Source organism: Hydra vulgaris, chromosome 01 (genome assembly GCF_038396675.1).
Source record: "Hydra vulgaris chromosome 01, alternate assembly HydraT2T_AEP".
Lineage (NCBI taxonomy): Eukaryota > Metazoa > Cnidaria > Hydrozoa > Anthoathecata > Hydridae > Hydra > Hydra vulgaris.
Genome location: NC_088920.1, coordinates 18739339 through 18763193, shown reverse-complemented (window position 1 = coordinate 18763193; position 23855 = coordinate 18739339). Strand labels below are relative to the sequence as shown.

At 27.7% G+C, this 23855-nt stretch overlaps 1 protein-coding gene across 5 annotated transcripts; it reads left to right on the top strand.

Annotated features, from left to right (window-relative positions):
* Window positions 1-3917: 3917 nt before the first annotated feature.
* On the top strand, window positions 3918-23653 carry LOC136075167 (uncharacterized). Of its 5 annotated transcripts, XM_065787548.1 has the most exons (5): window positions 3934-4031; window positions 19528-21144; window positions 21397-21774; window positions 22027-22908; window positions 23413-23653. In XM_065787548.1, exons 1-5 carry the CDS (start codon window positions 4016-4018, stop codon window positions 23505-23507), a joined length of 2988 nt encoding a protein of 995 aa, XP_065643620.1. In that variant the 5' UTR covers window positions 3934-4015; the 3' UTR covers window positions 23508-23653. The 5 variants fall into 5 exon arrangements, with proteins under 5 accessions (XP_065643619.1, XP_065643616.1, XP_065643617.1 ...); XM_065787546.1 differs by having other exon boundaries at window positions 21271-21774; window positions 21901-23653; XM_065787547.1 differs by having other exon boundaries at window positions 3918-4031; window positions 19528-22908.
* Window positions 23654-23855: the final 202 nt, after the last annotated feature.

Sequence of the window (23855 nt, the reverse complement as noted above, 5' to 3'; positions counted from 1 at the left end):
GGTAAATGATTCGGATTGTCTGGAAAGCGAGTTAGAAAGTTGACTATTAGGGATTATAGAAAGGCAAAAGTTGGGATTGAAAAAGGCAAAAGTTGTGGGTTTTAATGCCTGCAGAGTCACTGACATTAGGGCCAAGCCATTCAGTGAGATGAGCATTAAAGTCACCAACAACAACAATATTGGCTTATGGGCAAACAGAGAGGGCTTGGTCAATATGATAAGAAATAACATTAAAAAGAGTGCAGTCTTTAGATGAAGGAGAGCAATGTAGAACAAAGAGAAAGACGATAGAGTGAAATGGTGCTTATTCATTTTTAAATTTATTAAAGAACTTGACTCAAAGCATAGATGGTAATCAGTACACTGTTTAATAGCCCAAGCAGTTTCCTCATTTCTATTTATAAACCCTAAGCGATTACAAAAGGCTCCTATTGTGGCCTTTTCAATGCACATTAAAAGTACAAACAGGGACACCATCCATGCGCAACGTGGCACTGTTATTACTTTGATATTTTTCAGCTGTTGATGGAATTATTCTCTATGAGAGCTACCACAGAGTTCGAGAAACCAGACTACCCGTAGGCCTCAGAACCATAAAACTGAGTTTCAGAGCTATACTCTCATTAGAAGATAATAGAATGAGTTGCCAAGTTATGAAAACAGAGACACAAGCAAAACGTATGCATTGAGTCAAGAAGATCCAGCATTAAACATCCTAAACTAGAAACAATGTGTTTAAACTTAATCTGCGCCAGCCTAATAGATGAATCACATAATAATAGCACAAAAAGATAAAAATCATGATAAAATCTGATAAAAATCAAGATAAAAAATCAAACATGAGCTTGTGTCAAAAACTCATGTCCATTAAAACTCACTACTTAACGCAGGACCAAAGTACTGTAGTTAGCAAATTATTTTTTTATTAGTTTTCTTAATAACGATATACAGAGGAAGCGTATTTTTTTTAAGGCAACCAAAAATGTTATATCGTGGATATCATCAATTTTGATCAAAACAATTTCAAATAAATTTGGGCTTTAAATGAACCCCAAATTTACTTAAAAATATACTTAAAAACGATAATGCCAAGGATGTCGAAATAAGAGTAAATAATTAATTATTTACTTAAGAGTAAATAATTAATAGTAAATATAAGTAAATAATAGTAAAATAAAAGTAAATAATTAATTATTTACTTAAGAGTAAATAATTAATTAATTATTTTATAAATTTATAAAATAAATTCCTCAATAATATATAGATTTAAAATACATATAAAATTTATATTTTTATTTATATATTAATAACATATAGATTTAAAATACATATAAAATATTTATTTTTCATCTATATTGAAAATCTTCAATTGCAAAAGTTCATATTATTATACTTTAGCTCGTTAGTTTTTGCACTTTTAAAACATATTTCCAGTTAACGTTTTTTTCAAATCTTTAGCTTTAGTTTTAGTTTTATAGTTAACTTACTAACAATGGTATCAAGAAATTTTACTTAGGTATAAATATTGTAAATAATTGGTTTATGGATAACAAACTCTCGCTTAACTCAGAGAAAACAAACTATATATTATTCCATAAAGAAACCCAAGAAGAAAACCTTCCTCTTAAGTTGCCTCACCTTATCTTAAATAATAACTTAATTAAAAAACAAGCCAGTATAAGATTCTTAGGAGTTTTTGTTGATAAGACTTTATTCTGGCTTCCTCAAATAAGATATATTCAATCTTAATTCACTAATATAATTGGAATTGATGTATCGAGTTCGCTCATATATCAATAAACAAAGTCTCAAACTAATTTATTTTGGACTAATTCATTGCTTCGTCAGCTATGCAAATATAACATGGGCGAGTACGCAACTATCAAAACTTAAAATAATTTATAGTCTACAAAAACATGCTAGCAGAATCATTTACTCTAAAAATAAGCGTGAACACGCCAAATTTATAATAAAAGATGTGAAAATAATGGATATTTGTGAAACAAATATCTATCAGCATTTAGTTTTTATGTATCGATTCAATAACTATCTCTCTCCTGCAAACTTTAATAACAAGTTTGAAATAAACATAAAAGAAAGCTATTATCTAAGAGCAAATATAAGTAACTCATACAAACTGCCTCAAAACTTAATAAATATGCTGAATATAGCATTGCATATCGAGGACCAAGTATATGGAATAGTTATCTTAAAGGATTGAAATATATGGCAAAGTCAATAAATTCATTTAAGTTTCTAGTGAATAAGGAAATTTTTTGAAACTTGAGAATCATTTGTTCTTAAAGGGATCAGCAAGTTTATTTAATTATTTTAGTTTTTATTTTATTTGATCTTTTTTTGATTTACTGATTAGCGCAGCAGTTTTATGCCCATTAGGGTTTTTAATTTAATATCTATATTCTATTGAAAATGTATAAAGGGGCTCTATGAAAAGGTTGCGATATCATTTCATGGAGAAAGTTTTTATTTTTTATTGTATATACAAAAACGGTGCTTGTTGACAAGATTTTACTGTTTTCTTTGTTCTAGGGACATATATTTTGTTTCTTGTATATATATGTTGATTATTTATTGTTAAACAGCAAAATAAATATAAAAAAAATATAAAAATAAAAAGTTTTTAAAGTGGTTTAAGGTGGAATATTTTTTTCCAAAACCTGTTTTAAGCAATTGATTTTTTGAGATACCAATGCGACAAAGCGCAATTTTAATCTTTTAAATGAAAATTAGACCCACAGCTATGTTCTGATGTAAAAAAATCCAAGTTGCTATGTTAGCTTCAATTGTTACGGCTTCTCAAAGTTCGTATGCAATTTCTGTGCTTTTATGCTGTGATTTCAAAACAACAAAGAACACTTTTTTTTTTCTTTTTAAAGTAAAATTTGCGACTGGATGTATTTTAATAAGTTGTCAAAACTTATTAAGATAAAATAATATTCCAATTATAGCTTCAAAAAGTATGACCTAATGCAAAATAAGCATATTGACTAAAATTCGTCCAAATTTTAAAGTACCGCCATGGCCAAACGACAAATATTTAGACCAAAAACTTTTGGATTTGTCATTGCATCTATTATACAAACCAAATATGTAAAGAAGAACTAAATCGGTGACATTCAGTATTTGCAACTGTCTGATTCTTACGGACAATGGCTCTTAGTTAACTAAATAAATTTGATAGATTTCTTTATAGCTCTAAACACAACTCTGCAAAAAATGTTCACCTTCATTTACAAAAAAATTTCATTACAAAAATACGTAATAACAAAAAAAACTTCTTAATTGTTTTAAATTTGTTTTTATTATTCTGCACGCAACGAAAAGGCAAATTATGTTTTTTAAAAAAAAACAGAAACTTGAATATTATTTTTGTTGTTAAGAAGAACAACTTTATATCAAGATAATATTGAGTTTAACTTTTATTGTTCATTATGACGAAAAATATAAAATAAAACTCTTGCTTATTTATTTAAAATCGCACTGAGCTATTCATCCAAATATTGAGTTTCAAAGAACATCTACTTTAAAATACTATCCTTTAGAGTTCTTTTAAAAGTAAGGGGTTGTCTACTATTACGTCACGGAGTTTTGACACTTTCAGACATCTTTTTCCCTCCATCTTTCTCACGACATTGTAAATCTTTAATAAAAAGTTCCGTATGAGTTGTCACAAAACCATTAACTCCTCCTCTCCCTTCCCCCATAAAGCATCACGTAATTTATGGACGACCCCTAACTTGCTTACTCTGTACAAACACTTAATTACGCTTGATGAATTCATTGTTCGTATTAACACCCATTCACAAAGTATTATTATTCTTATTTAATACACAATCACAACTTTGATCCGTGCTTTGTTTATGTGAATTAAATCGTATGATTTTAGCTAATAAACTACCATTTTATTGATTTGAAAGCTGATTAAAAAATTTTACGCCTTCTTGACATCGACAAAAAGCAGTTGTACAAATAGGCGAAGACAGAGAAGAAAAATATGATTAAAAAAACAAGTATTTTTTTTATTTAATATTTTATATTTATATTAATAACAGTTGTTTTCGTATTATATATATATATATATATATATATATATATATATATATATATATATATATATATATATATATATATATATATATATATATATATATATATATATATAATTTTTTTTTTAACACAACATTACTTTTAACAAAACATTCTTAAATAATAAATTTTTAAAATTTATTTAAAAATTAGTTAAAATACTATTTCAGCCATTAAGATATTATATATATATATATATATATATATATATATATATATATATATATATATATATATATATATATATATATAATTTTTTTTTAACACAACATTACTTTTAACAAAACATTCTTAAATAATAAATTTTTAAAATTTATCTAAAAATTAGTTAAAATACTATTTCAGCCATTAAGATATTATATATATATATATATATATATATATATATATATATATATATATATATATATATATATATATATATATACAAGTTTGTTTTGGGTGTTTATGGTGTTTGGGGTGCAAGGAATAATCTAATGGATGAGTATTTTTTACTTAGTTAAAAGAATTTGATTCCAGTCAATAATTGTTCATGTTTTTAAGCAAGTATCTTGTCTTCTTTATTATTTTTTAAGTATAAACTTCATCATTTTTTATAGGAAATGAACTTCAATTTTCAAGTTTTAATTTTCTTTTTGTATATTAGACATTTTGGTATTCAGTTGTTCTACATTGTGGTTAAACATTTTTGATATTATATTCTCGCGTGGATAAATAGGCTTCTCGAATAGGATTATTGTAATTTTTGCCCCTTTAACTTTTCTTTTTCTCAGTTCTTTAAAAGTGTCTGTCAGACAGAACTTAACGTTCCGTTTAAAGACTACGCAATATTTCTTTCCTCCATTTTTTATTCATTATTGTTGTTATACATTTTAGTTCATCAATAAATAAATCTTCGTGTGTCATAAAAGTTCTTTTTGCCCGTCCTACGGCTTTCGACTTTGTAAAACGTACAAATAGGTTGAGTATGAAGACACCAAAACACATATACATAACTACACATACATATATTCAAAGATACAAATTCGTTTTTATGCACACGTAATCTAAAACATATATACATACATATACACGTACACATTGACATATACGGACATATATGAATAAATGCATACATACATATATAAACATAAATATATACATATACACACAAACACATAATTTATTTATTTTTTGTTTCAGTTTTTTTATTTCTTACACATATATTTTTATATATTTTTATTATTTAATTGTTATTTTTTAATTATTTCTTTACTTACTTATTTTTTGTTCTACAACTTAACTATAAATTCATTAAAAATCGTATTATAATAATTGAGTAATTGTTTAGCATGATATACGCTTTAAAAATAATGTATACATAATGTGCAATGAAAAAATATAGAAAATATATAACAAATATCAAAGAAAAATATCAATAAATAACAAAATATCTAGAAAAACCTAATACCAGGAAAATATCAGGAACAAAATCTCGTAAGTATATATAAAAAAAACTTGTTCACCTTAAAATACTTTCTAAAATACTATTTTTATAAAAACATAAGATTAGAATCCAATATTATATTTTATGTTATAAAATATATGTTTTAAGAAATCATTTGACAAAAAAGTGTTAAAAATATAAAAATGTGTCTTCGATGATAAAATGATTTCTTTTATTTATTTATTTTTTGAATAAAGGGTAACTCAATTCTGAAGAAAATTCAAAATTTTTCAAAACTATTCCTCGAAATCAAATGCTTGACTTTCCATAATTAGTTTAAAAAAAAGGTTGCTGAATTAAATTATCATCTCTAAAGTTGCATTTGCTTTTTTTTTTTTAAGATGTATAGATTATGAAAAGAAATAGGAGATGCGTAAGTTTTACGTTTTTTTTTTTTTTTTTTTTTTTTTAGATTATTCACCTCCCCAAGGCCCGAGGGGGGCCACTACAGTCGAGGAGGCTACTCATTTTTTTTTTTTTTTTTTTATGTGTGTGTTTTTTTTTTAATTTTTTTTTAATTTTTTAGTTGTTGTTCGTGGTGCAACCCTCTCTCAACTCTTTAACTCCGAAACACGAACCTTGCTGAGCAAGGCAACTGTGCGGAGAAACTAAGTTGAGCGCGGTACTTCCAGGGACGTGGTGGGAGTCGAACTCCGAACCTCTCGCTTACAAAGCGAGCACTCTTACCACTACACCACTACCGCATCATGTACGTTTGTACATAAAGCAAAGTGTGTTAAAAAAATTCAGCTGATAAATATTGAGAACGTTCATTTTGAATAAGAGAGCCTTGGCATAAGCAAATCTATCTTTAAAATTGATTTCCGAGCAACATGCTTCTTCTGCTTCTGCCCGAGCAACATGCTTTTGCTGACGATAAAGTGGTAAAAATTTAGATTTATTAAGGAAATGTTTGAATAATTAGTATAGTAATAGATAAAAGGGAAATATAGTTGTGGTAAAGTGTATTTATTTAAAGTATTTATTGCTTTATACATTATTCCTATACTTTTTGCACTTTGTTACACAAAAATTCAATGCAATATTTCCAGCTAAAGTTTATTTGCATTTTGTCTATAAAATGAGCGGCATTTCATTAGGCAGTAATTTCTTTTTAGAAGTTGGATGCAAACGTGTCTATTTCATTTCATCAACAATAAGCGACAATTTATTCCTTTTAAACCAGTCACAAATTTTTGTTAACTCAATGTTCTTACTTTGAAACAATGTTGTTATGCATTTATGAGATAAAAAGAGATTAGTATCGTCAGTAAACATCACAGTCATTAAATTAGTGGCTTTAGGGAGATCATTAATGTAAATAAGAAAGAGAAGGGGTCCTAATATAGAACAATGAGGGACTCCACAAGTTAAACTCAATAAATCGGAAGAAGCAGTTAAATTAATATCAAAGAACTGTTTATAATGCTTAAATAACTTTTAAGTAGCATTAAAACGTTTCCTTTGATTCCATAGTACTCTAATTTTTTAAATAGAATTTTGTGATCAATTGATTCAAAGGCTTTCAATAAGTAAAAAAAAACTCCAAACAAAAATTGGGATTTCTTAAAAATTTTGTCAATACTGCGGGTAATTTGGAGAATCGCTACTTTTACTTCAAAACGTTACCGATTACTGTTATATACCGTCACTATTTTCAAAATAATGGTTACCTAAGTGTTCTACTATGTGATATCAATAGTTTTGTTATAATTGTTTTATTGCTACAACTAACATTTCTATTTTATTGACTAAAATATTAATTAGTTATTTAAAGCGTCGTTTAACTTGGGTTATGTATTTTGTGAAAATATCAGCATTTAAGATATAAACTACAGTCAAAATGCATAAAAATATCAAAAATGTTGAAATAAAGATACCTTCATAAAAAAAAATTACATAAGATAACAAAAAAATCGAAAGAAATAAAAAGGTTAAAGAGCCAGTCAGAGGAAAATCATATGAATGAGAGAATAGTTCTTTGAGGTGAAGTAAAAATTTTTTGTAAGATAGTGTCATCAAATAAAATCTTATCTAAATTGTCAAAAAGCATAACAAGTCATTCATTTTAAAAATTATTTTTTTTAATGGAAGGAATTATGTAAGAATTATTTCCTTATAATATAAGCAATTTATTCCTTGATTTTAATTATTTGTAATTAATAATATTTGTAGATTTTTACCATTATAAATTCAAGTAAACTTTTTAAATTTTGTAAAGGGATAATTTAATTTAGTATTGTGGGATTTAGTGAAATCCAACAATGCCAAATGAAGCAAAGGTTGATGATAATAATCTATAACTTATGTGCTTGCTTTGTCTGAAAAGTTGTTTAAGACAGATTACTGTTTTCCAAGTAGATCAAATATGCCAACTGTACAAGATAAAGATCAATATTAGTGATTCTTGGGTACCACAAGAACTCTCCGAATAACGTAAACAAATGTTTCGCAGGAAACAAAATGGAAAAGAAGTTAAACTCTCTTCTTTGTTTAATTTAAATTCAATACAAGTGATATCTGAAACAAAAGGCACGATGTGTTATTGCCTAATCTGCAAAATAGGTTGTTCAAAGTTGCAAGAAAAAAATCCTTTAAAAGAACAACCACCATTTAGAATGAGCTAAATGCACATTGCAGCACAAGCCTCTGCCATTTAGGAAAAGGTTTGCCCCACCAATTCAATCTTTAGCAGCTAAAGACGCCGGCGCAGCCAAAGAAATTGCATCTCAATTTTTTGTTCAATAAAGAAATATCCCATGAAAGAACTATTCAACTAAAGTATCTGGCGGGCCTCTAATTACAAATGCACTAGGTAAATAATTATACTTAAATAATGTTTTCATATATATTCAATCAAAACCTTTAAAAAAAAAAAGTTAGGTTTCGAAAGAATATTTTTGACAAGTTTCAAATCATGTTAAAAAAAATAACTTAAAAGCCTTACGCAATCTTTCTGAACAAATTAAATGTTAAGATAAAGTATGTATGCTTTGGTTTCAGATTAAAGTAGTGCCAAGCCACTATCAAGTAAGCCAAAATTGACCTCTCTTGCTCTTGTCTTCGTACAGTTAAATACGGGACCATCAAACAACTGATTAAAGAAACTGATCAGAACTGTAAATCAAACATCAAGCAGCAAGATGGTAGAGCCAAGTTTTGTAAGAAACTCTCAATTAATTGAATGATTTTTACTCCTGCAGTGAGTTAAAAAATACCAACGGAAAAAGAGTATCTGGCACAGATCCGGTTGTTGCTCACTGCAAAGAATTACTAAGTTTTGTGAATCATGTTAATCAGTCTTGCAAAATTAATGTTAGATTTTTTGGTAAGCGCTGAATTGATGGTGGTGAAGTTTTTCTCATGTTTTGTACAAGTGTTGTTAATACTGCGTTAAGGATTGATTTCAGCTCACCGCCTCAAAAACAACCCCTCACTCAAAGCACTATATAAGAGACTGGTGTTAAGAGACAAATTCTTGTTGCGGTATCATATGATTTGCCAGAAACTCACTCCAACAATGGTTAATACAAAGAGAGTTAAACTAATTCTGGCTTCCGATATAAAAGTTGCAAATATAATTTGTGGTCTTCAAACCCATTTAAGTATCCACCCTTGTACTTGGTGTGACGTCAAATCCGAGTGTCTTGCTAAATTTTGAAGCTTGCGAACACTGGACTCACTCAAATCTAGCCTCGAGTCAGCAATCTGGCGGGATTGTTGCTTGTGCTAAGTGATTTTAAAAATAATCTCAATGATGGAACTGCATCTCCTTACACAAGTTGTAAATCATCATTTCAAGACACTTAAAACTGCTTGGATAGAAGTTTTCAAATAGCCAGCTACACTCCACGTTTAACTGAGCCCATATCATGGTGGCCAGTTTGAGGGAAATGAATGCAAAAGGCTTTTTAAAAATGTGGATGTGATTCAGGAGTTTGCTGATACAAGCGCAGTTCCCAACATTCTTCACATAACTGAATCATTCAAGTTTTAATTTAGTTTTAAACTCAAATCAAGTTTTAATTTAGTTGTAAACGCTTGCTTTGGATTAATCTTTCAACCAGATTTTTTAAATAATTGAAAATTTTAAAATGTGTTAGTTAATTATAACTGGTGCAAACAACGAGAGCATCCAAAATGCAATTCCTCTTCTGTCATTCCAAAGATTTCAAGTTGCAAAGGATCTTCCTAAAGGTTTCTTTAGTGAAAAAACTTTATATTGAAAATTGTGATCGAATATCACAGTAAAAGGTAACGTTTTCAGGTCTAGCAAAAATCTAACAAAATATAAACTCATACTGCCATAAATTCTCAACCAGTTAACTAATCCGACTTAAATTTTATCCAGAGTTTGATGTGGCCATATGCTATTATCACTGCATATGAGTGGCGTTTTTAGGTCAGCTAGGTTGACATTATCCGTACTAACTGTGTTTGATCACTTCAACTTGAATACTCTGTTTGAAACTATGAACTCTAAAATTTTTATCTCAAGATATTTTCCTGATATTAAATCACAAAAAATGTTGTACTTAATCCTCGATTGCAGTCATATTCCATGCAGTAATATTGTATCAGTATTTAATACGGTATTTTTTCATCTGTAATATTAGCTGTAATATTGTATGGCAAATTCATTTAAAACGAAGTTTTGGGAAAATAAATTTTAAACATTGAACAGGGCCAACGACACGGGTTTCGAAGTGGAGGAGGGGGAGGGAAGGAGTACAATTGTCAATTCGTAAAAAAGTCTTTCATATTTAGAATTTTCTTTAAAAAAATATAAAAAATAAAATAAGGTATTTTAGAGAAAAAGTCGGGCCCCTCTCCTTCTTCCTCGGTATTGTTAGCTGTGTTAAATACATTTATTTTAGGTGTATTAAGTAATCTCATTTATTTGATGTAACCAATGCAATGTTTCCATGAAATTAGTTCATTCAGGAAAACTCTTAATAACGTTGTAACGCAGTTACAAACTCTACTCTTTTAATCTCTATTTAAGTTTACTCTTTGAATCTCAATTCGGTCAATAATGGTCGGAGGCAAATTTATGGGTATATAACGCTTTTTTTCAGGTGGATAAAAGTAGCATAGTTTTGTTTTATTAGTTTTTATAGTTAACTTGTTACATTTGAACCAGGTAGAAATGTTTTTAAGCTCGTCATTCTTTGTAGAAAAAGGTTTAAATATCTTTATTGAAAAAAATAGGTTAGCGTTGTCCGCAAATATAATACTAAGTAGATTTGAGGCTTTATTCATTTACGTAAATCAAGAAAGATTTTTGCGGATTTGATCTAAAATTTATAACTTTTCAAACTTAACCTTAAACAATGTATTCTTTTACAGAAGATATTTTTTTATCTATTTATTTCACCATAAAACATGAAAATTTACAAGAATGAATTATAAACTATCATAATTAAAGTTAGATGTTAATTAAATGGTTACAATCCAGTCAATGCAGTGACACTTAAAAAAAAAAAAAGTGTTCAATAAAACATAGAGAGAATATATATAAAAAAATTATAATAATAATAAAAAAGATAAACAAAGAAAACTAAAATAAAAACATTGAAGAGCAAATTAAAATAAAATAATTCACTAATAAATAATGATAGTATTATTAATTATATATTAATAACCATAATAAAAAAATAGTATTAATGGGGTACCCCCTCTGATTTTAAATCTTAGTATTTTTACAAAAAATGATTATTGGTAACATGCTTATAGTAAATTTAAAATAATGCAAAATTCATACTGTTGCCGTGGTAACCACTAAAAACCCCTTTAAATGACCAAAAAGTGACTTCACGTCGCACAGTGGAGTATTTCAAAGTAATAGTCGATCAAAAGTCGATTACAAAAATTTTCTAAAAGTATACTATTAACTATATATCATGAAAGATTTATAAAGGCTACATCACTAAACAAAAATTTTAGTGTTGCCCACTCCCCCTTCCAGGTATAAAAAAAGTTTAAACTCGGACTTCGCGTGAGCTCATTGTATTTGTTTTTTACGCTTCCTCTCAAACACAACTTTTAAAAGTATTATTTAAGCTTGATGCTGTAAAACCTTTAATAAATCACGATGAACATTGAAGAAGAAGATATGTACATACAAAATAAATGTATAGTTTCTTCATTTTACTTAACAAAGTGAGATTTTTTAAAATATATATTCGAGACTAAAATTGTTAGATTTGTTTTTGTAAATACCATATTCAAAATTGTTTTCGTATATGAATTAAGCCGAATTTAGCAAAGATTTTTTATGTAGCTTAAACATTAGTTATTCTAGTTAGCATTTTTGAAATAAAATGTTGCACATAAATCTTCCATTTTTTAAAATTAAATTTTGATTAAATAATACGACAAAAACGTTGTCTTTTGAATAAAAACTTATTTTTTTTTTTTTCAGAATCTCAACCAATGGTGAAAGAGATGACTAGAAAAGAACTCTACGATGTTATGAAACAATGCCCAAAGAAAAACATTGATGACAAATTTGTGTTTTTAGAAGATCATCTCAAAATTATTACAAAATGTACTGAAAATGAACAAAGTTCACTAAAAAACGCCTTAAATACTTTCAAGTTTCATTTTAAACAAAAATGGATAGATGCTAACTACATAGAAGAACGTTTTTTGAAGCACAATGAACTATGGCTCAATGCTATCATAAGTTTACCTACCTGTATAATAAAAAGGCCGGGTCGACCATCAAAAGATTTCGAGCTGTTGAGTTCGCCAAGCAAGAGATGTAGAACAAAAGCTTTGAGAAACCAAATATCTTATGCACAACTAACCTATGCTGCCCAAATGAGTCAGCGTGATGCAGGACATTGTGATGCGTCTAGAATAATGAAAGATATTAGCTGCTCACCGGAAAAGGCAAACAAATATAGAGAAAACTTCAATTCCATTCAGACAAATGTTATAAAAAAACACACACCATCGGAAGCATTATCAATTTTTGTGGAAGCCAATATGACAAGGAGACAATATGATAATTTATGCAGCTAATAAAAATATTTATCCATGTTATTCGCTTTTGAAAAAATCAAAAAAACAATGTTATCCTCCACAAGAGTCAATGACAGTTTCAGAAACATGTTGTGAAATTAAACTACAAGATATTCTAGACCACACAACTAGACGCTTGTGTGAATATTTAGATGAAGTTTTGGAAACCTTAAACGAAGAAGAAAGAAGCAATTTAGAAATGTTATCAAAATGGGGTTGTCATGGCTCACAGCAGCAAACATTTAAACAAAAATTCCAAAATAGTACAGATAGTGGCTCTAACATTTTTCAAAGTTCATTTGTGCCTCTACGACTTATATGTCATATTGGTAGCCAGAAGATTATTTGGCAAAACCCTGTGCCCTCTTCTACAAGATATTGTCGCCCAATTCGAATTCGTTTTATCCATGAAACTAAAGACATAACATATGAAGAAATCTGCTATGTAGAAGATCAAATAAAAAACCTAAAAAAAACTGAAATATCGAAGTTTTTAGGTGGTATTATACATATAAAGCATACCTTGGCATTTACAATGGTTGATGCAAAAGTATGCAATGCTGCAACCAACACAACATCTACTATGAGGTGCTATAAATGTGGACTAACATCAAAAGACTTTAATAATTTAACCATAAAAAAAATAGATAATCCAGATGTCCTTAAATTTGGTTTATCGATATTGCATACAAGGATTAGGTTTTGCGAATCTTTACTACATTTATTATACCACATTCCTATAAAAAAATGGCAAGCGAGAACACAAGATGATAAAATAATTGTAGCTGAAACAAAAAAAAACATTCAAAACAAGTTCAAAGAGAAAATGGGGCTGCTGGTGGATATTCTAACTGCAGGTTTTGGGAATACTAATGATGGCAATACATCAAGAAGATTTTTCTCAGATCCTCAAACCTCATCCTGCAATACAGGAGTTAACATTGGACTTATTAAAAATTGTAGTATCATTTTGGAAACCTTGTCAAGTGGATATAAAATAGATATCAAAAAATTTGAAAAGTTTGCAGAACTGACAGCAGAACTTTATGTTGAAATATATGGATGGTATCCAATGACTCCTACAATGCACAAGATATTGAGACATGGTGCCACAATAATTGATCAAGCTATATTGCCTATTGGTCAATTATCGGAAGAGGCGGCTGAGGCTCGAAACAAGCACTTCCGTGATTATAGACAGAATTTCTCGAGGAAATTTTCAAGAGAAATTTGTAATAGAGATATCATAAACAGACTTCTGTTAAGTTCCGATCCTTTGTTGAGCAGTGTCAGAAAGAGGCTCAAGAATAAAAGAAATGCTATTTCCAGTGAGGCATTAGAGTTTTTGCAACCAGAAACATTGAACGAACTACAACAATATGAAGAGGAGGCATCTAGCGAAAATGAATCAGACTAATGTTTATTTTTTATCGTTTTTTAAGTATATTTTTTTATTTTATGTTGTTTTTACCTTTATAGTAGGGTTTATTTCACCTTTATAGTATGTGTATTTGTATATTTCCTTTTGTTTAAATTGTTTGTATTTGCATCACTTTTTTTAAACACTTTTACTCTTAAGGCATTTAATGTTTTAATTGAAGTTTAACAGTTTATATTTTTGTTTAGTTTCTTTTTTAATTTTTTTTTTAAACTTCTTTTTGTATGGTTTATATGCAAAAGTGTGTTTTGAGTAAAAAAAAATCTGCACAATTATTTTAAATATTATATTATGATTTCAAACTGCTTTTAATTGTTTATCTAATTGTTAAAAGCCATAAAATAATTTTGATCAACTTTTTACCATAATTACTCCACTGTGCCCCGGCCAAAAACAAAGAAATATGCACATTTCCACCAATCAATATTGAATCACAATATTGCCATAAGGCAGGGTTATGATATGAGTGGAACAGATTTCTCAAAATTTTTTGTCAACACCACAACAGGACGACCAAACTTCAGAGTCAAGTTTTTTATCTTTTTATTGAAAAAAAATTTCATTTATATAATTTAATTAAAATCTATTCCATTCATATCATAGAGTGTAATATGGTAAACACTTCCTGAAAATTTCATAGAAAAATATCATACGGTTCTCCAAATATATTGACCGGCGAGCACAAATTGCTATTCTAAGAAAAACTCGATTAAAGTAAAAACTTTAAATACAGAAAGATTTTATTCCTAAAATAGATTAAAAAAGTAAACCAAAACTTCAAAATCCACCAAGTACATATAAGTCACCACCTTTTTCAATAATTTTGTCATTTTTTTTTAACTTTTTGGCACTTAATATTTGTCGCCTTGACTTTTTATCAGGGTTCATTCTAACTTCGACATTACTTATTATTTCATTATTTAATGCTTTGCATCCTGCAATCATATGAAAGCATTGATTATGTCCAGTTGTATTAAAATATCTTTGACTCCAATATTAAAGTAAGCTGTAGCATCATATAAATTAATTTCTAATTGGGTAAGCGAGACAAAGGTTTGTTTTGGTATATGGTCCCAAATCATTCTATTAAACGATTCATTAGCATTTTGTGTTTTACCATGCAAACATACTTATAATTCATAGTCTTTACATTTTTGTAAGACACTTTTCTTCAAATATATATCTTATTTCATAATAACACCCATTGGTAAACCTGGTCTTGTTTTGGTATACGGTCCTGACTTATGTTATTGTATTTATTTTATCAGCATTATAATTGCACTAAGCTTGGTATCTACGTATACTTAGAAACATGGAAAGTTCTCCATTGTGCATAAGCAGTTACATTAGACTTTTGGAGGCCTTGACATCTAATACTTTGCCACTAATAGTAGAAAAGACTCCGTTCAGCGATGAATGTCCTTGTTTGTACCATGTACCCTCGCAAGGTACACAAATATCAGTCAATGCCATATATTTTTTGCAATTTATTTGCAGCATTTATCTTGGTTTGTTCTGCTACAGTTTACAATTACTTTTAGTATATCTTTAAAATTTTTTTTGGCATAGGCTTAGGTAAATTCATAATAGTACAAAACTTTTTTATGCCTGCATATCCATAGCTTAATAATCGCATGCAATAAATTATTCCCTTATTAATATCAAATATTTTTTTAATTGTAATCATTGAAAGAGGTGTAAAACTGACAAAGATATTTGCAATCTTTTTCAAAAACTTAAGATATAACAAGATAAATCATATTGTTTCATATTTCTTCTGCCTAATGAGAATCTGGGACTATCACATTCTGGATACAGAAAAGAACTCAAAACAGAAATTAAATCACCAACATCAATGATACGATAGCTAGATATACTAGGTTTCAAAACAAGGGCATCTTTTAAGTCTTCAACTTTACTGACAAACTTAAGTAAGTTTTTGATATTAGGCTTCAAAACACAAGTGTAGCATTCAAATTCATTGATGGCAACTCAATATTTACACTATCAGAAACAAAATAAATGTTAACAGATTTTATTTAAACACTCAATATAAACAGATTAACATTTCCCATAAATCTTTTCTTTTTACAGTAAGTTTGTGTATGTTACTTTACTCGATAATCTTTTACCATTTTAACTAATAAAATTAAGCTGGTAAAATAACACAATAACGAACTCAAATTGTCGTACTTGATGTACCAACCTTAACAAAATTTCTACAATAATTCATAATAAAGCTGTTCAAGATTATGTATTTATAATAACACTTATTTGGGTTAAACTAGGTGATGCGTATAGTGTATACAGTTATTCAAATGCGTTGCTATGGCGTTGCTAGGGATATCCTTTCGAAGTAGTTCATTCAAATAGATTATTTAAGATAGTTAAGGTTAAAATGCTACTTTCAATACATTTTTTATAATCCTACATGAATAACAGTGCGGCTGTGGCGCAGTGGTTAGAGCGATTGCTTTATAAGCAGGAGATCCAGGTTCAAAACGAGCTTTGGACATATTTTCGCGTCACGGTAAGGAAGGAGGCGTGAACATCCTGGTTAAATGCACTTCTGCGGTACTCTGTGACTAAGACCGTTAGGACTTATTGGGGCACCTAAAAAAAAAAAAAAAAAAATAAAAACAAAGTAGTTGAAAATTAAAATTTTCTTTTTTTTGAAAATTTTGAAATTTTAAGGGGGGATAGCACCTAAATAAAAAAAGTCATTATAATAGTATTTAATAATATCAGTATTTAATTTATCAAAAATAATAATAAAATAATAATTATATTAAAAATACATCAAATGAAAAAAAATAACTGCAAATAATTATTATAATACGATAACTTCAATACGAAACTCAAAAAAATTTTAATAATTGATAAAAACAATAATAAAAATAGTTATAATATAAACAGTTATTATAAAAATACACATAAGAATTGCAAAAATAATTATAACCATAATTATTAAGCAATTAAGAATCAACCTTAATATACTGAGATATTTCTAATATTATGAAAATTGTTTCAACTTGGATTTTAGTACTTTTTTTTTAATTTTTTTTTTTTTATATATATTATAATTGACTTTGTTTTGCTTGTTTATACTTTATAAGGTTATGATTACATAATCTTATGACCTTCTTTCAAATCCTCATATTTCATTGTTGACATACAACATATGCATGTATAAACATACTTTTTGTAAGTGTATTTATGCGTATATATATGTATTATATATATATATATATATATATATATATATATATATATATATATATATATATATATATATATATATATATATATATATATATATATATATATATGTATATATATATATATATATATTACAAGGTTTTCTTCATAATGTATTCGTAGTATTATTCTATTATGTTAAAAAATGATAAGTGGGAGATGTTAAGTGTGTTGGGTTAAATAGGTTTCTATATGCAGGCACGAAAATAGGTTTATCCTAAAAAACTATAAAAATAAGTGAGCTATAATGATAATTAATTAAAATTCCCCCCCCCCCCCCTCCTCCATTTTCTTTTAAAAATTTAAAAGAAAAGCGGAAATGATCAATTCTAAAGAATTTTTTTTATAATAGTGTCAGCATATTCAAATCAAATTCAAATCAATGCAAGAGTGTCTGCCAAGGTCGGATATTCCTGGATTGATTTGAATTGCGGAAACTTTCATCCACTCTCAATCAGGTTTCAAAGATCAAAGTCACGGAACCATACATTGATTGAAATTTTTTGAATTATGTAACAACCATGCAATTTTTTTTTATTTATTCAAAACTTGAAACAGTAGAAGAGAAAGTGTCAAAAATAAAAAAAAACAATCATCCACTTTAAAGACTTTAATGAATTGCTTGACTATGTTATTTTGAATAAAAGGATTTTTTCTGACCATATCATCAAACGTGGAACAAATGGTGGTGCAGGAGTTTTGAAATTTTCTGAAATAAAGTTATAAATTAAATGTGGAGAGCTGCACGCATTTGGTTCTCTCAAGGCATCTGCTTCTGCTGGCAATGATATAAAGAGTGCAAAAAAATTTATAAAAGTCATTCATGAACCCATTCTTAAAGCAGATGACACTGCCTTATTTTAGATTTGAAGAGAAAGCAGCATTTTAAATTTTCCCCTTTAATGATGCCTTACGATAGTTCAATGGTGTTATAAAGGCATACTTTGGGAACGTTTTGGAACATGATTTTGATAAAAAAAATTTAATTTCCAGCATTTTTTCTTGGTACTTTTTGCAGGAAGTATGACTCGATAAGTTTATACTGTTTTTTTATACCAAGGATTTCGTAATGAGAAAGAACACTTCATTAGGAATTATTACTGAGCATAAAACTGAAGCTTTGCATTACTAATTTCAGAATAACGTTTAAACGTCTCATTTTACATCCAGAATATGAAATCCAACTTTAAAAATCTGTTGTTCATTTTACCAGCAATCATATGTAAAACTGCCTTAAGACTTTCAAAACAGTCCCTCTTGAATAAAAAATCATATATTTAAATATATATTTTGTTCTTGATAGTGAATTAGAGAATTATTTATTTCTACTGTAGAAATGCCAAATTTTTTACTGCTATTACTTTCTATATAATAATAAATCTAATGTTCAATAACTTTTTCTGGATATGATTTTATACAAATTTTTACATTTTTATGATCCTGATGTCATAGGCTTTCAAACACCACATCCCATTTCAAACCCCTTATGCCATTTTTCCAGGTCAGCTCAAAAAGGTTATCTTGATTTTTTGACAGGAGTGGAACGCTTGCCAAACCATTAAAGTTAAACTCATAACCATAGAAAACTGAAAAATTATGTTTTTAACTAAAAATTTTTTTACAGTTTTTAGAATACGTAGGTAACAAAACAAAAAACTTAAAAAAAATAAAATAGTTTTATGAAGTATAAACACTTGCATTTTAAGTTGGTAGAACAAACACTAATTTTATATATATATATATATATATATATATATATATATATATATATATATACATATTTTTTTTTTTTTTTTTTTTTTTCATGGGCCGAAAGTTAAACTCAAAAACTCAGTTTATTTGTATTTTTACTTGTATTCTCTAGAGTAATATAATTACTTAATTTTTAAGTTGTAAAGTTTACAAAATACATTACATTAGGTGTTGTTTATAAGTACATAAGTACATTACATAAGATGTTGTTTACGAAACCTTTTTAAAATATATGTAATTGTTTTGGTATAAAATAAAACTTTATTCAAAAAATTTTTCAGAACTAGTATTATTTTATATATATAAAAACTTTTTTAAATTTAATAATTATGCGCATTTGAAAAAAAAAAAAAGATTAGTAAGAAGTTGATACATTTTACTTAATAAATGATATTAAATTTATTTTAATTGAAATTATAACTTGTTATAATACATATAACCGTGCGTCTATTTTTAGGTATTCAATCTTTTTCAGAAAATTTATTTTCACGCAAGAAACTACTTAATGAAATTCAAGATTATTTTTCACATGATGCAAACGAGTCAACTTTAGTATTATATGGAATGTCTGGTGTCGGAAAGACACATATTGCCAGAAAATATAGTGAAATATCTTATAACTTCTATAAAAACTTTGTTTGGATTGACGCAGCATTTGGAATGTTACAAACTTCAATGAGAAACCAATGTCAAATATTAGGACTCGAGGTTCATGATTCGAAAGGAGATTATTTGAATATAAAATTGATTGTTGAAAAAATTCACAACTATTATAAAAATGAAAAGACTTTGTTTATTTTTGACAATGTCGACGATGAAAGTGTTAAAAATTTATCAATGTACATTTCAAGAAAACTGAATTCATTCACGTTGATTACCACACAATGGAGAACGTGGTCAAATAATGTAAATAAAATGTTAGTTAATGTTTTTTCTTCTGAAGAAGCGTTCGCTTATGTAAAAAATAATACTAGTGAAAACAGCGACGAGAACATAAGAAACTTAATTAAAGAACTTGGTTATCATCCGTTTGCAATTACTCAGGCAATAAAATATATAAATATACATAAAATTTCGATAGAAAAATACATAGATCGATATAGATCGAAACCAGCAAAAATATTAGATAATGATATTTTTCCAACCGAGGAAAAATCAAAGTTTGCATTAAAAGCAATTAACTTAGTTTTAATAAAACTAGAAAAAACAAAACCTTTTCCATTTAAATTATTAAACTGTTTATCTCATTGCGACGGTCAAAACATCAGTAAACAATTTATAACACAAATCTCAAATCAAATGGACACAGACGACGAATCTTTAATAGATGAAGCTATTGGATTACTAATGAGTTATTCTATACTAAACTGTTTTGATAATAAAAAATATACAATACACGAACTGACACAGTTAACATGTAAATGTTTTCAAAAGAGAAATTCAAGTTCAAATACATATCTTGATTTAATCGAAAATTATTTTAAAGTTAAATTGAATAGGGTAACATATCACATGGATTACGGAAACCATTTTGTTTTTCATTTTATCTATATGTTTCGTACATACGGAAAAAGATTTTCGGAAACCTTCCATCATCTGACGACTTCTATTAAAAAATTATTAGTATGTAAAGGTTTATTTGAAGAAGCAATCGAAATATTAAAAGCTGTTCAAAATTTTAACACACAAACTTATGGTAAATATAATATAATCACGCTTGAGACAAAACATAATATCGCAAGTTGTTTGAACAATATGGGGAAATATAACGAAGCTTTAGAAATTTCTTATTCTGTTGATAAAATACGAACTGAAATTTTAGGTATCAACCATCCGTCTACAATGACAACAAAACATAATATCGCAAGCTGTTTGGACAATATGGGAAAATATAACGAAGCTTTAGAAATTTATTATTTTGTTGATAAAATACGAACTGAAGTTTTAGGTATCAACCATCCGTCTACAATGACAACAAAACATAATATCGCATTCTGTTTGAACAATATGGGAAAATATAACGAAGCTTTAGAAATTTATTATTCTGTTGATAAAATAAAAACTGAAATTTTAGGTATTAACCATCCGTCTACAATGAAAACAAAACATAATATCGCATTCTGTTTGAACAATATGGGAAAATATAACGAAGCTTTAGAAACTTATTATTCTGTTGATAAAATAAAAACTGCAATTTTAGGTATCAACCATCAGTCTACAATGACAACAAAACATAATATCGCAAGCTGTTTGTACAATATGGGAAAATATAACGAAGCTTTAGAAATTTATTATTCTGTTGATAAAATAGAAACTAAAGTTTTAGGTATCAACCATCCGTCTACAATGACAACAAAACATAATATCGCACTATGTTTAAACAAAATGGGAAAATATAACGAAGCTTTAGAAACTTATTATTCTATTGATAAAATACAAACTGAAATTTTAGGTATCAACCATCCGTCTACAATGACAACAAAACATAATATAGCATTCTGTTTGAACAATATGGGAAAATATAACGAAGCTTTGCAAATTTATTATTCTGTTGATAAAATACAAACTGAAACTTTAGGTATCAACCATCCGTCTACAATGGCAACAAAACATAATATCGCAAGCTGTTTGGACAATATAGGAAAATATAACGAAGCTTTAAAAATTTATTATTCAGTTGATAAAATAAAAACTGAAGTTTTAGGTATCAACCATCCGTCTACAATGACAACAAAACATAATATCGCACTCTGTTTGAACAATATGGGAAAATATAACGAAGCTTTACAAATTTATTATTTTGCTGATAAAATAGAAACTGAAGTTTTAGGTATCAACCATCCGTCTACAATGACAACAAAACATAATATTGCAAGCTGTTTGGGTTTTATGGGGAAATATAACGAAGCTTTAGAAATTTATTATTCTATTGATAAAATACAAACTGAAGTTTTAGGTATCAACCATCCGTCTACAATGACAACAAAACATAATATCGCAAGCTGTTTGGGTAATATGGGAAAATATAACGAAGCTTTAGAAATTTACTATTCTGTTGATAAAATACGAACTGAAATTTTAGGTATCACCCATCCGTCTACAATGACAACAAAACATAACATCGCAAGCTGTTTGGGTAATATGGGAAAATATAACGAAGCTTTAGAAATTTATCATTCTGTTGATAAAATAGAAACTAAAGTTTTAGGTATCAACCATCCGTCTACAATGACAACAAAACATAATATCGCACTATGTTTGAACAAAATGGTAAAATATAACGAAGCTTTAGAAATTTATTATTCTGTTGATAAAATACGAACTGAAATTTTAGGTATCAACCATCCGTCTACAATGACAACAAAACATAATATCGCACTCTGTTTGGACAATATGGGGAAATATAATGAAGCTTTAGAAATTTATTATTCTGTTGATAAAATACAAACTGAAGTTTTAGGTATCAACCATCCGTCTACAATGACAACAAAACATAATATCGCACTCTGTTTGAACAATATGGGAAAATATAACGAAGCTTTAGAAATTTATCATTCTGTTGATAAAATAAAAACTGAAATTTTAGGTATCAACCATCCATCTACAATGAAAACAAAACATAATATCGCAAGCTGTTTGGACAATATGGGAAAATATAACGAAGCTTTAGAAATTTATTATTCTGTTGATAAAATACAAACTGAAGTTTTAGGTATCAACCATCCGTCTACAATGACAACAAAACATAATATCGCAAGCTGTTTGGACAATATGGGAAAATATAACGAAGCTTTAGAAATTTATTATTCTGTTGATAAAATACAAACTGAAGTTTTAGGTATGAACCATCCGTCTACAATGACAACAAAACATAATATCGCACTCTGTTTGGACAATATGGGAAAATTTAACGAAGCTTTAGAAATTTATGATTCTGTTGATAAAATACAAACTGAAATTTTAGGTATCAACCATCCGTCTACAATAACAACAAAACATAATATCGCACTCTGTTTGAACAATATGGGTAAATATAACGAAGCTTTAGAAACTTATTATTCTGTTGATAAAATAAAAACTGCAATTTTAGGTATCAACCATCCGTCTACAATGGCAACAAAACATAATATCGCACTCTGTTTGCACAATATGGGAAAATATAACGAAGCTTTAGAAATTTTTTATTCTGTTGATGAAATACGAACTGAAATTTTAGGTATCAACCATCCGTCTACAATGATAACAAAACATAATATCGCACTCTGTTTGAACAAAATGGGAAAATATAACGAAGCTTTAGAAATTTATTATTCTGTTGATAAAAAACGAACTGAAATTTTAGGTATCAACCATCCGGATACAATGACAACAAAACATAATATCGCAATCTCTTTGGATACTTTAAAAAAAAAGCGAAAGTGTTGTTTAATTATATGATTATTATATTTGTTTTAATATATATATAGTTTATCTGTTCATAAAATATAATTGACGAACATTTTTCTTTAAAAGTTAAAGATATCCGTATTTAATTCTTATAAATAAAATCTGAATTTTTAATAAATTTTTAAAGAAGAAAAAAAGTTTGTTTATTATAGTGTTAATAGCGTTTATTGTATAATATAGTGTTCAATAAAATTTTTATATATTAAAATTAAAAATTGATAAAAGAGGTAAAACCAATTTATAGTCTAACCTTATATTTTTAAATCCAAAGTTATTTGAAAGCAAAGATTTTGTTATTGCGATATATATATATATATATATATATATATATATATATAT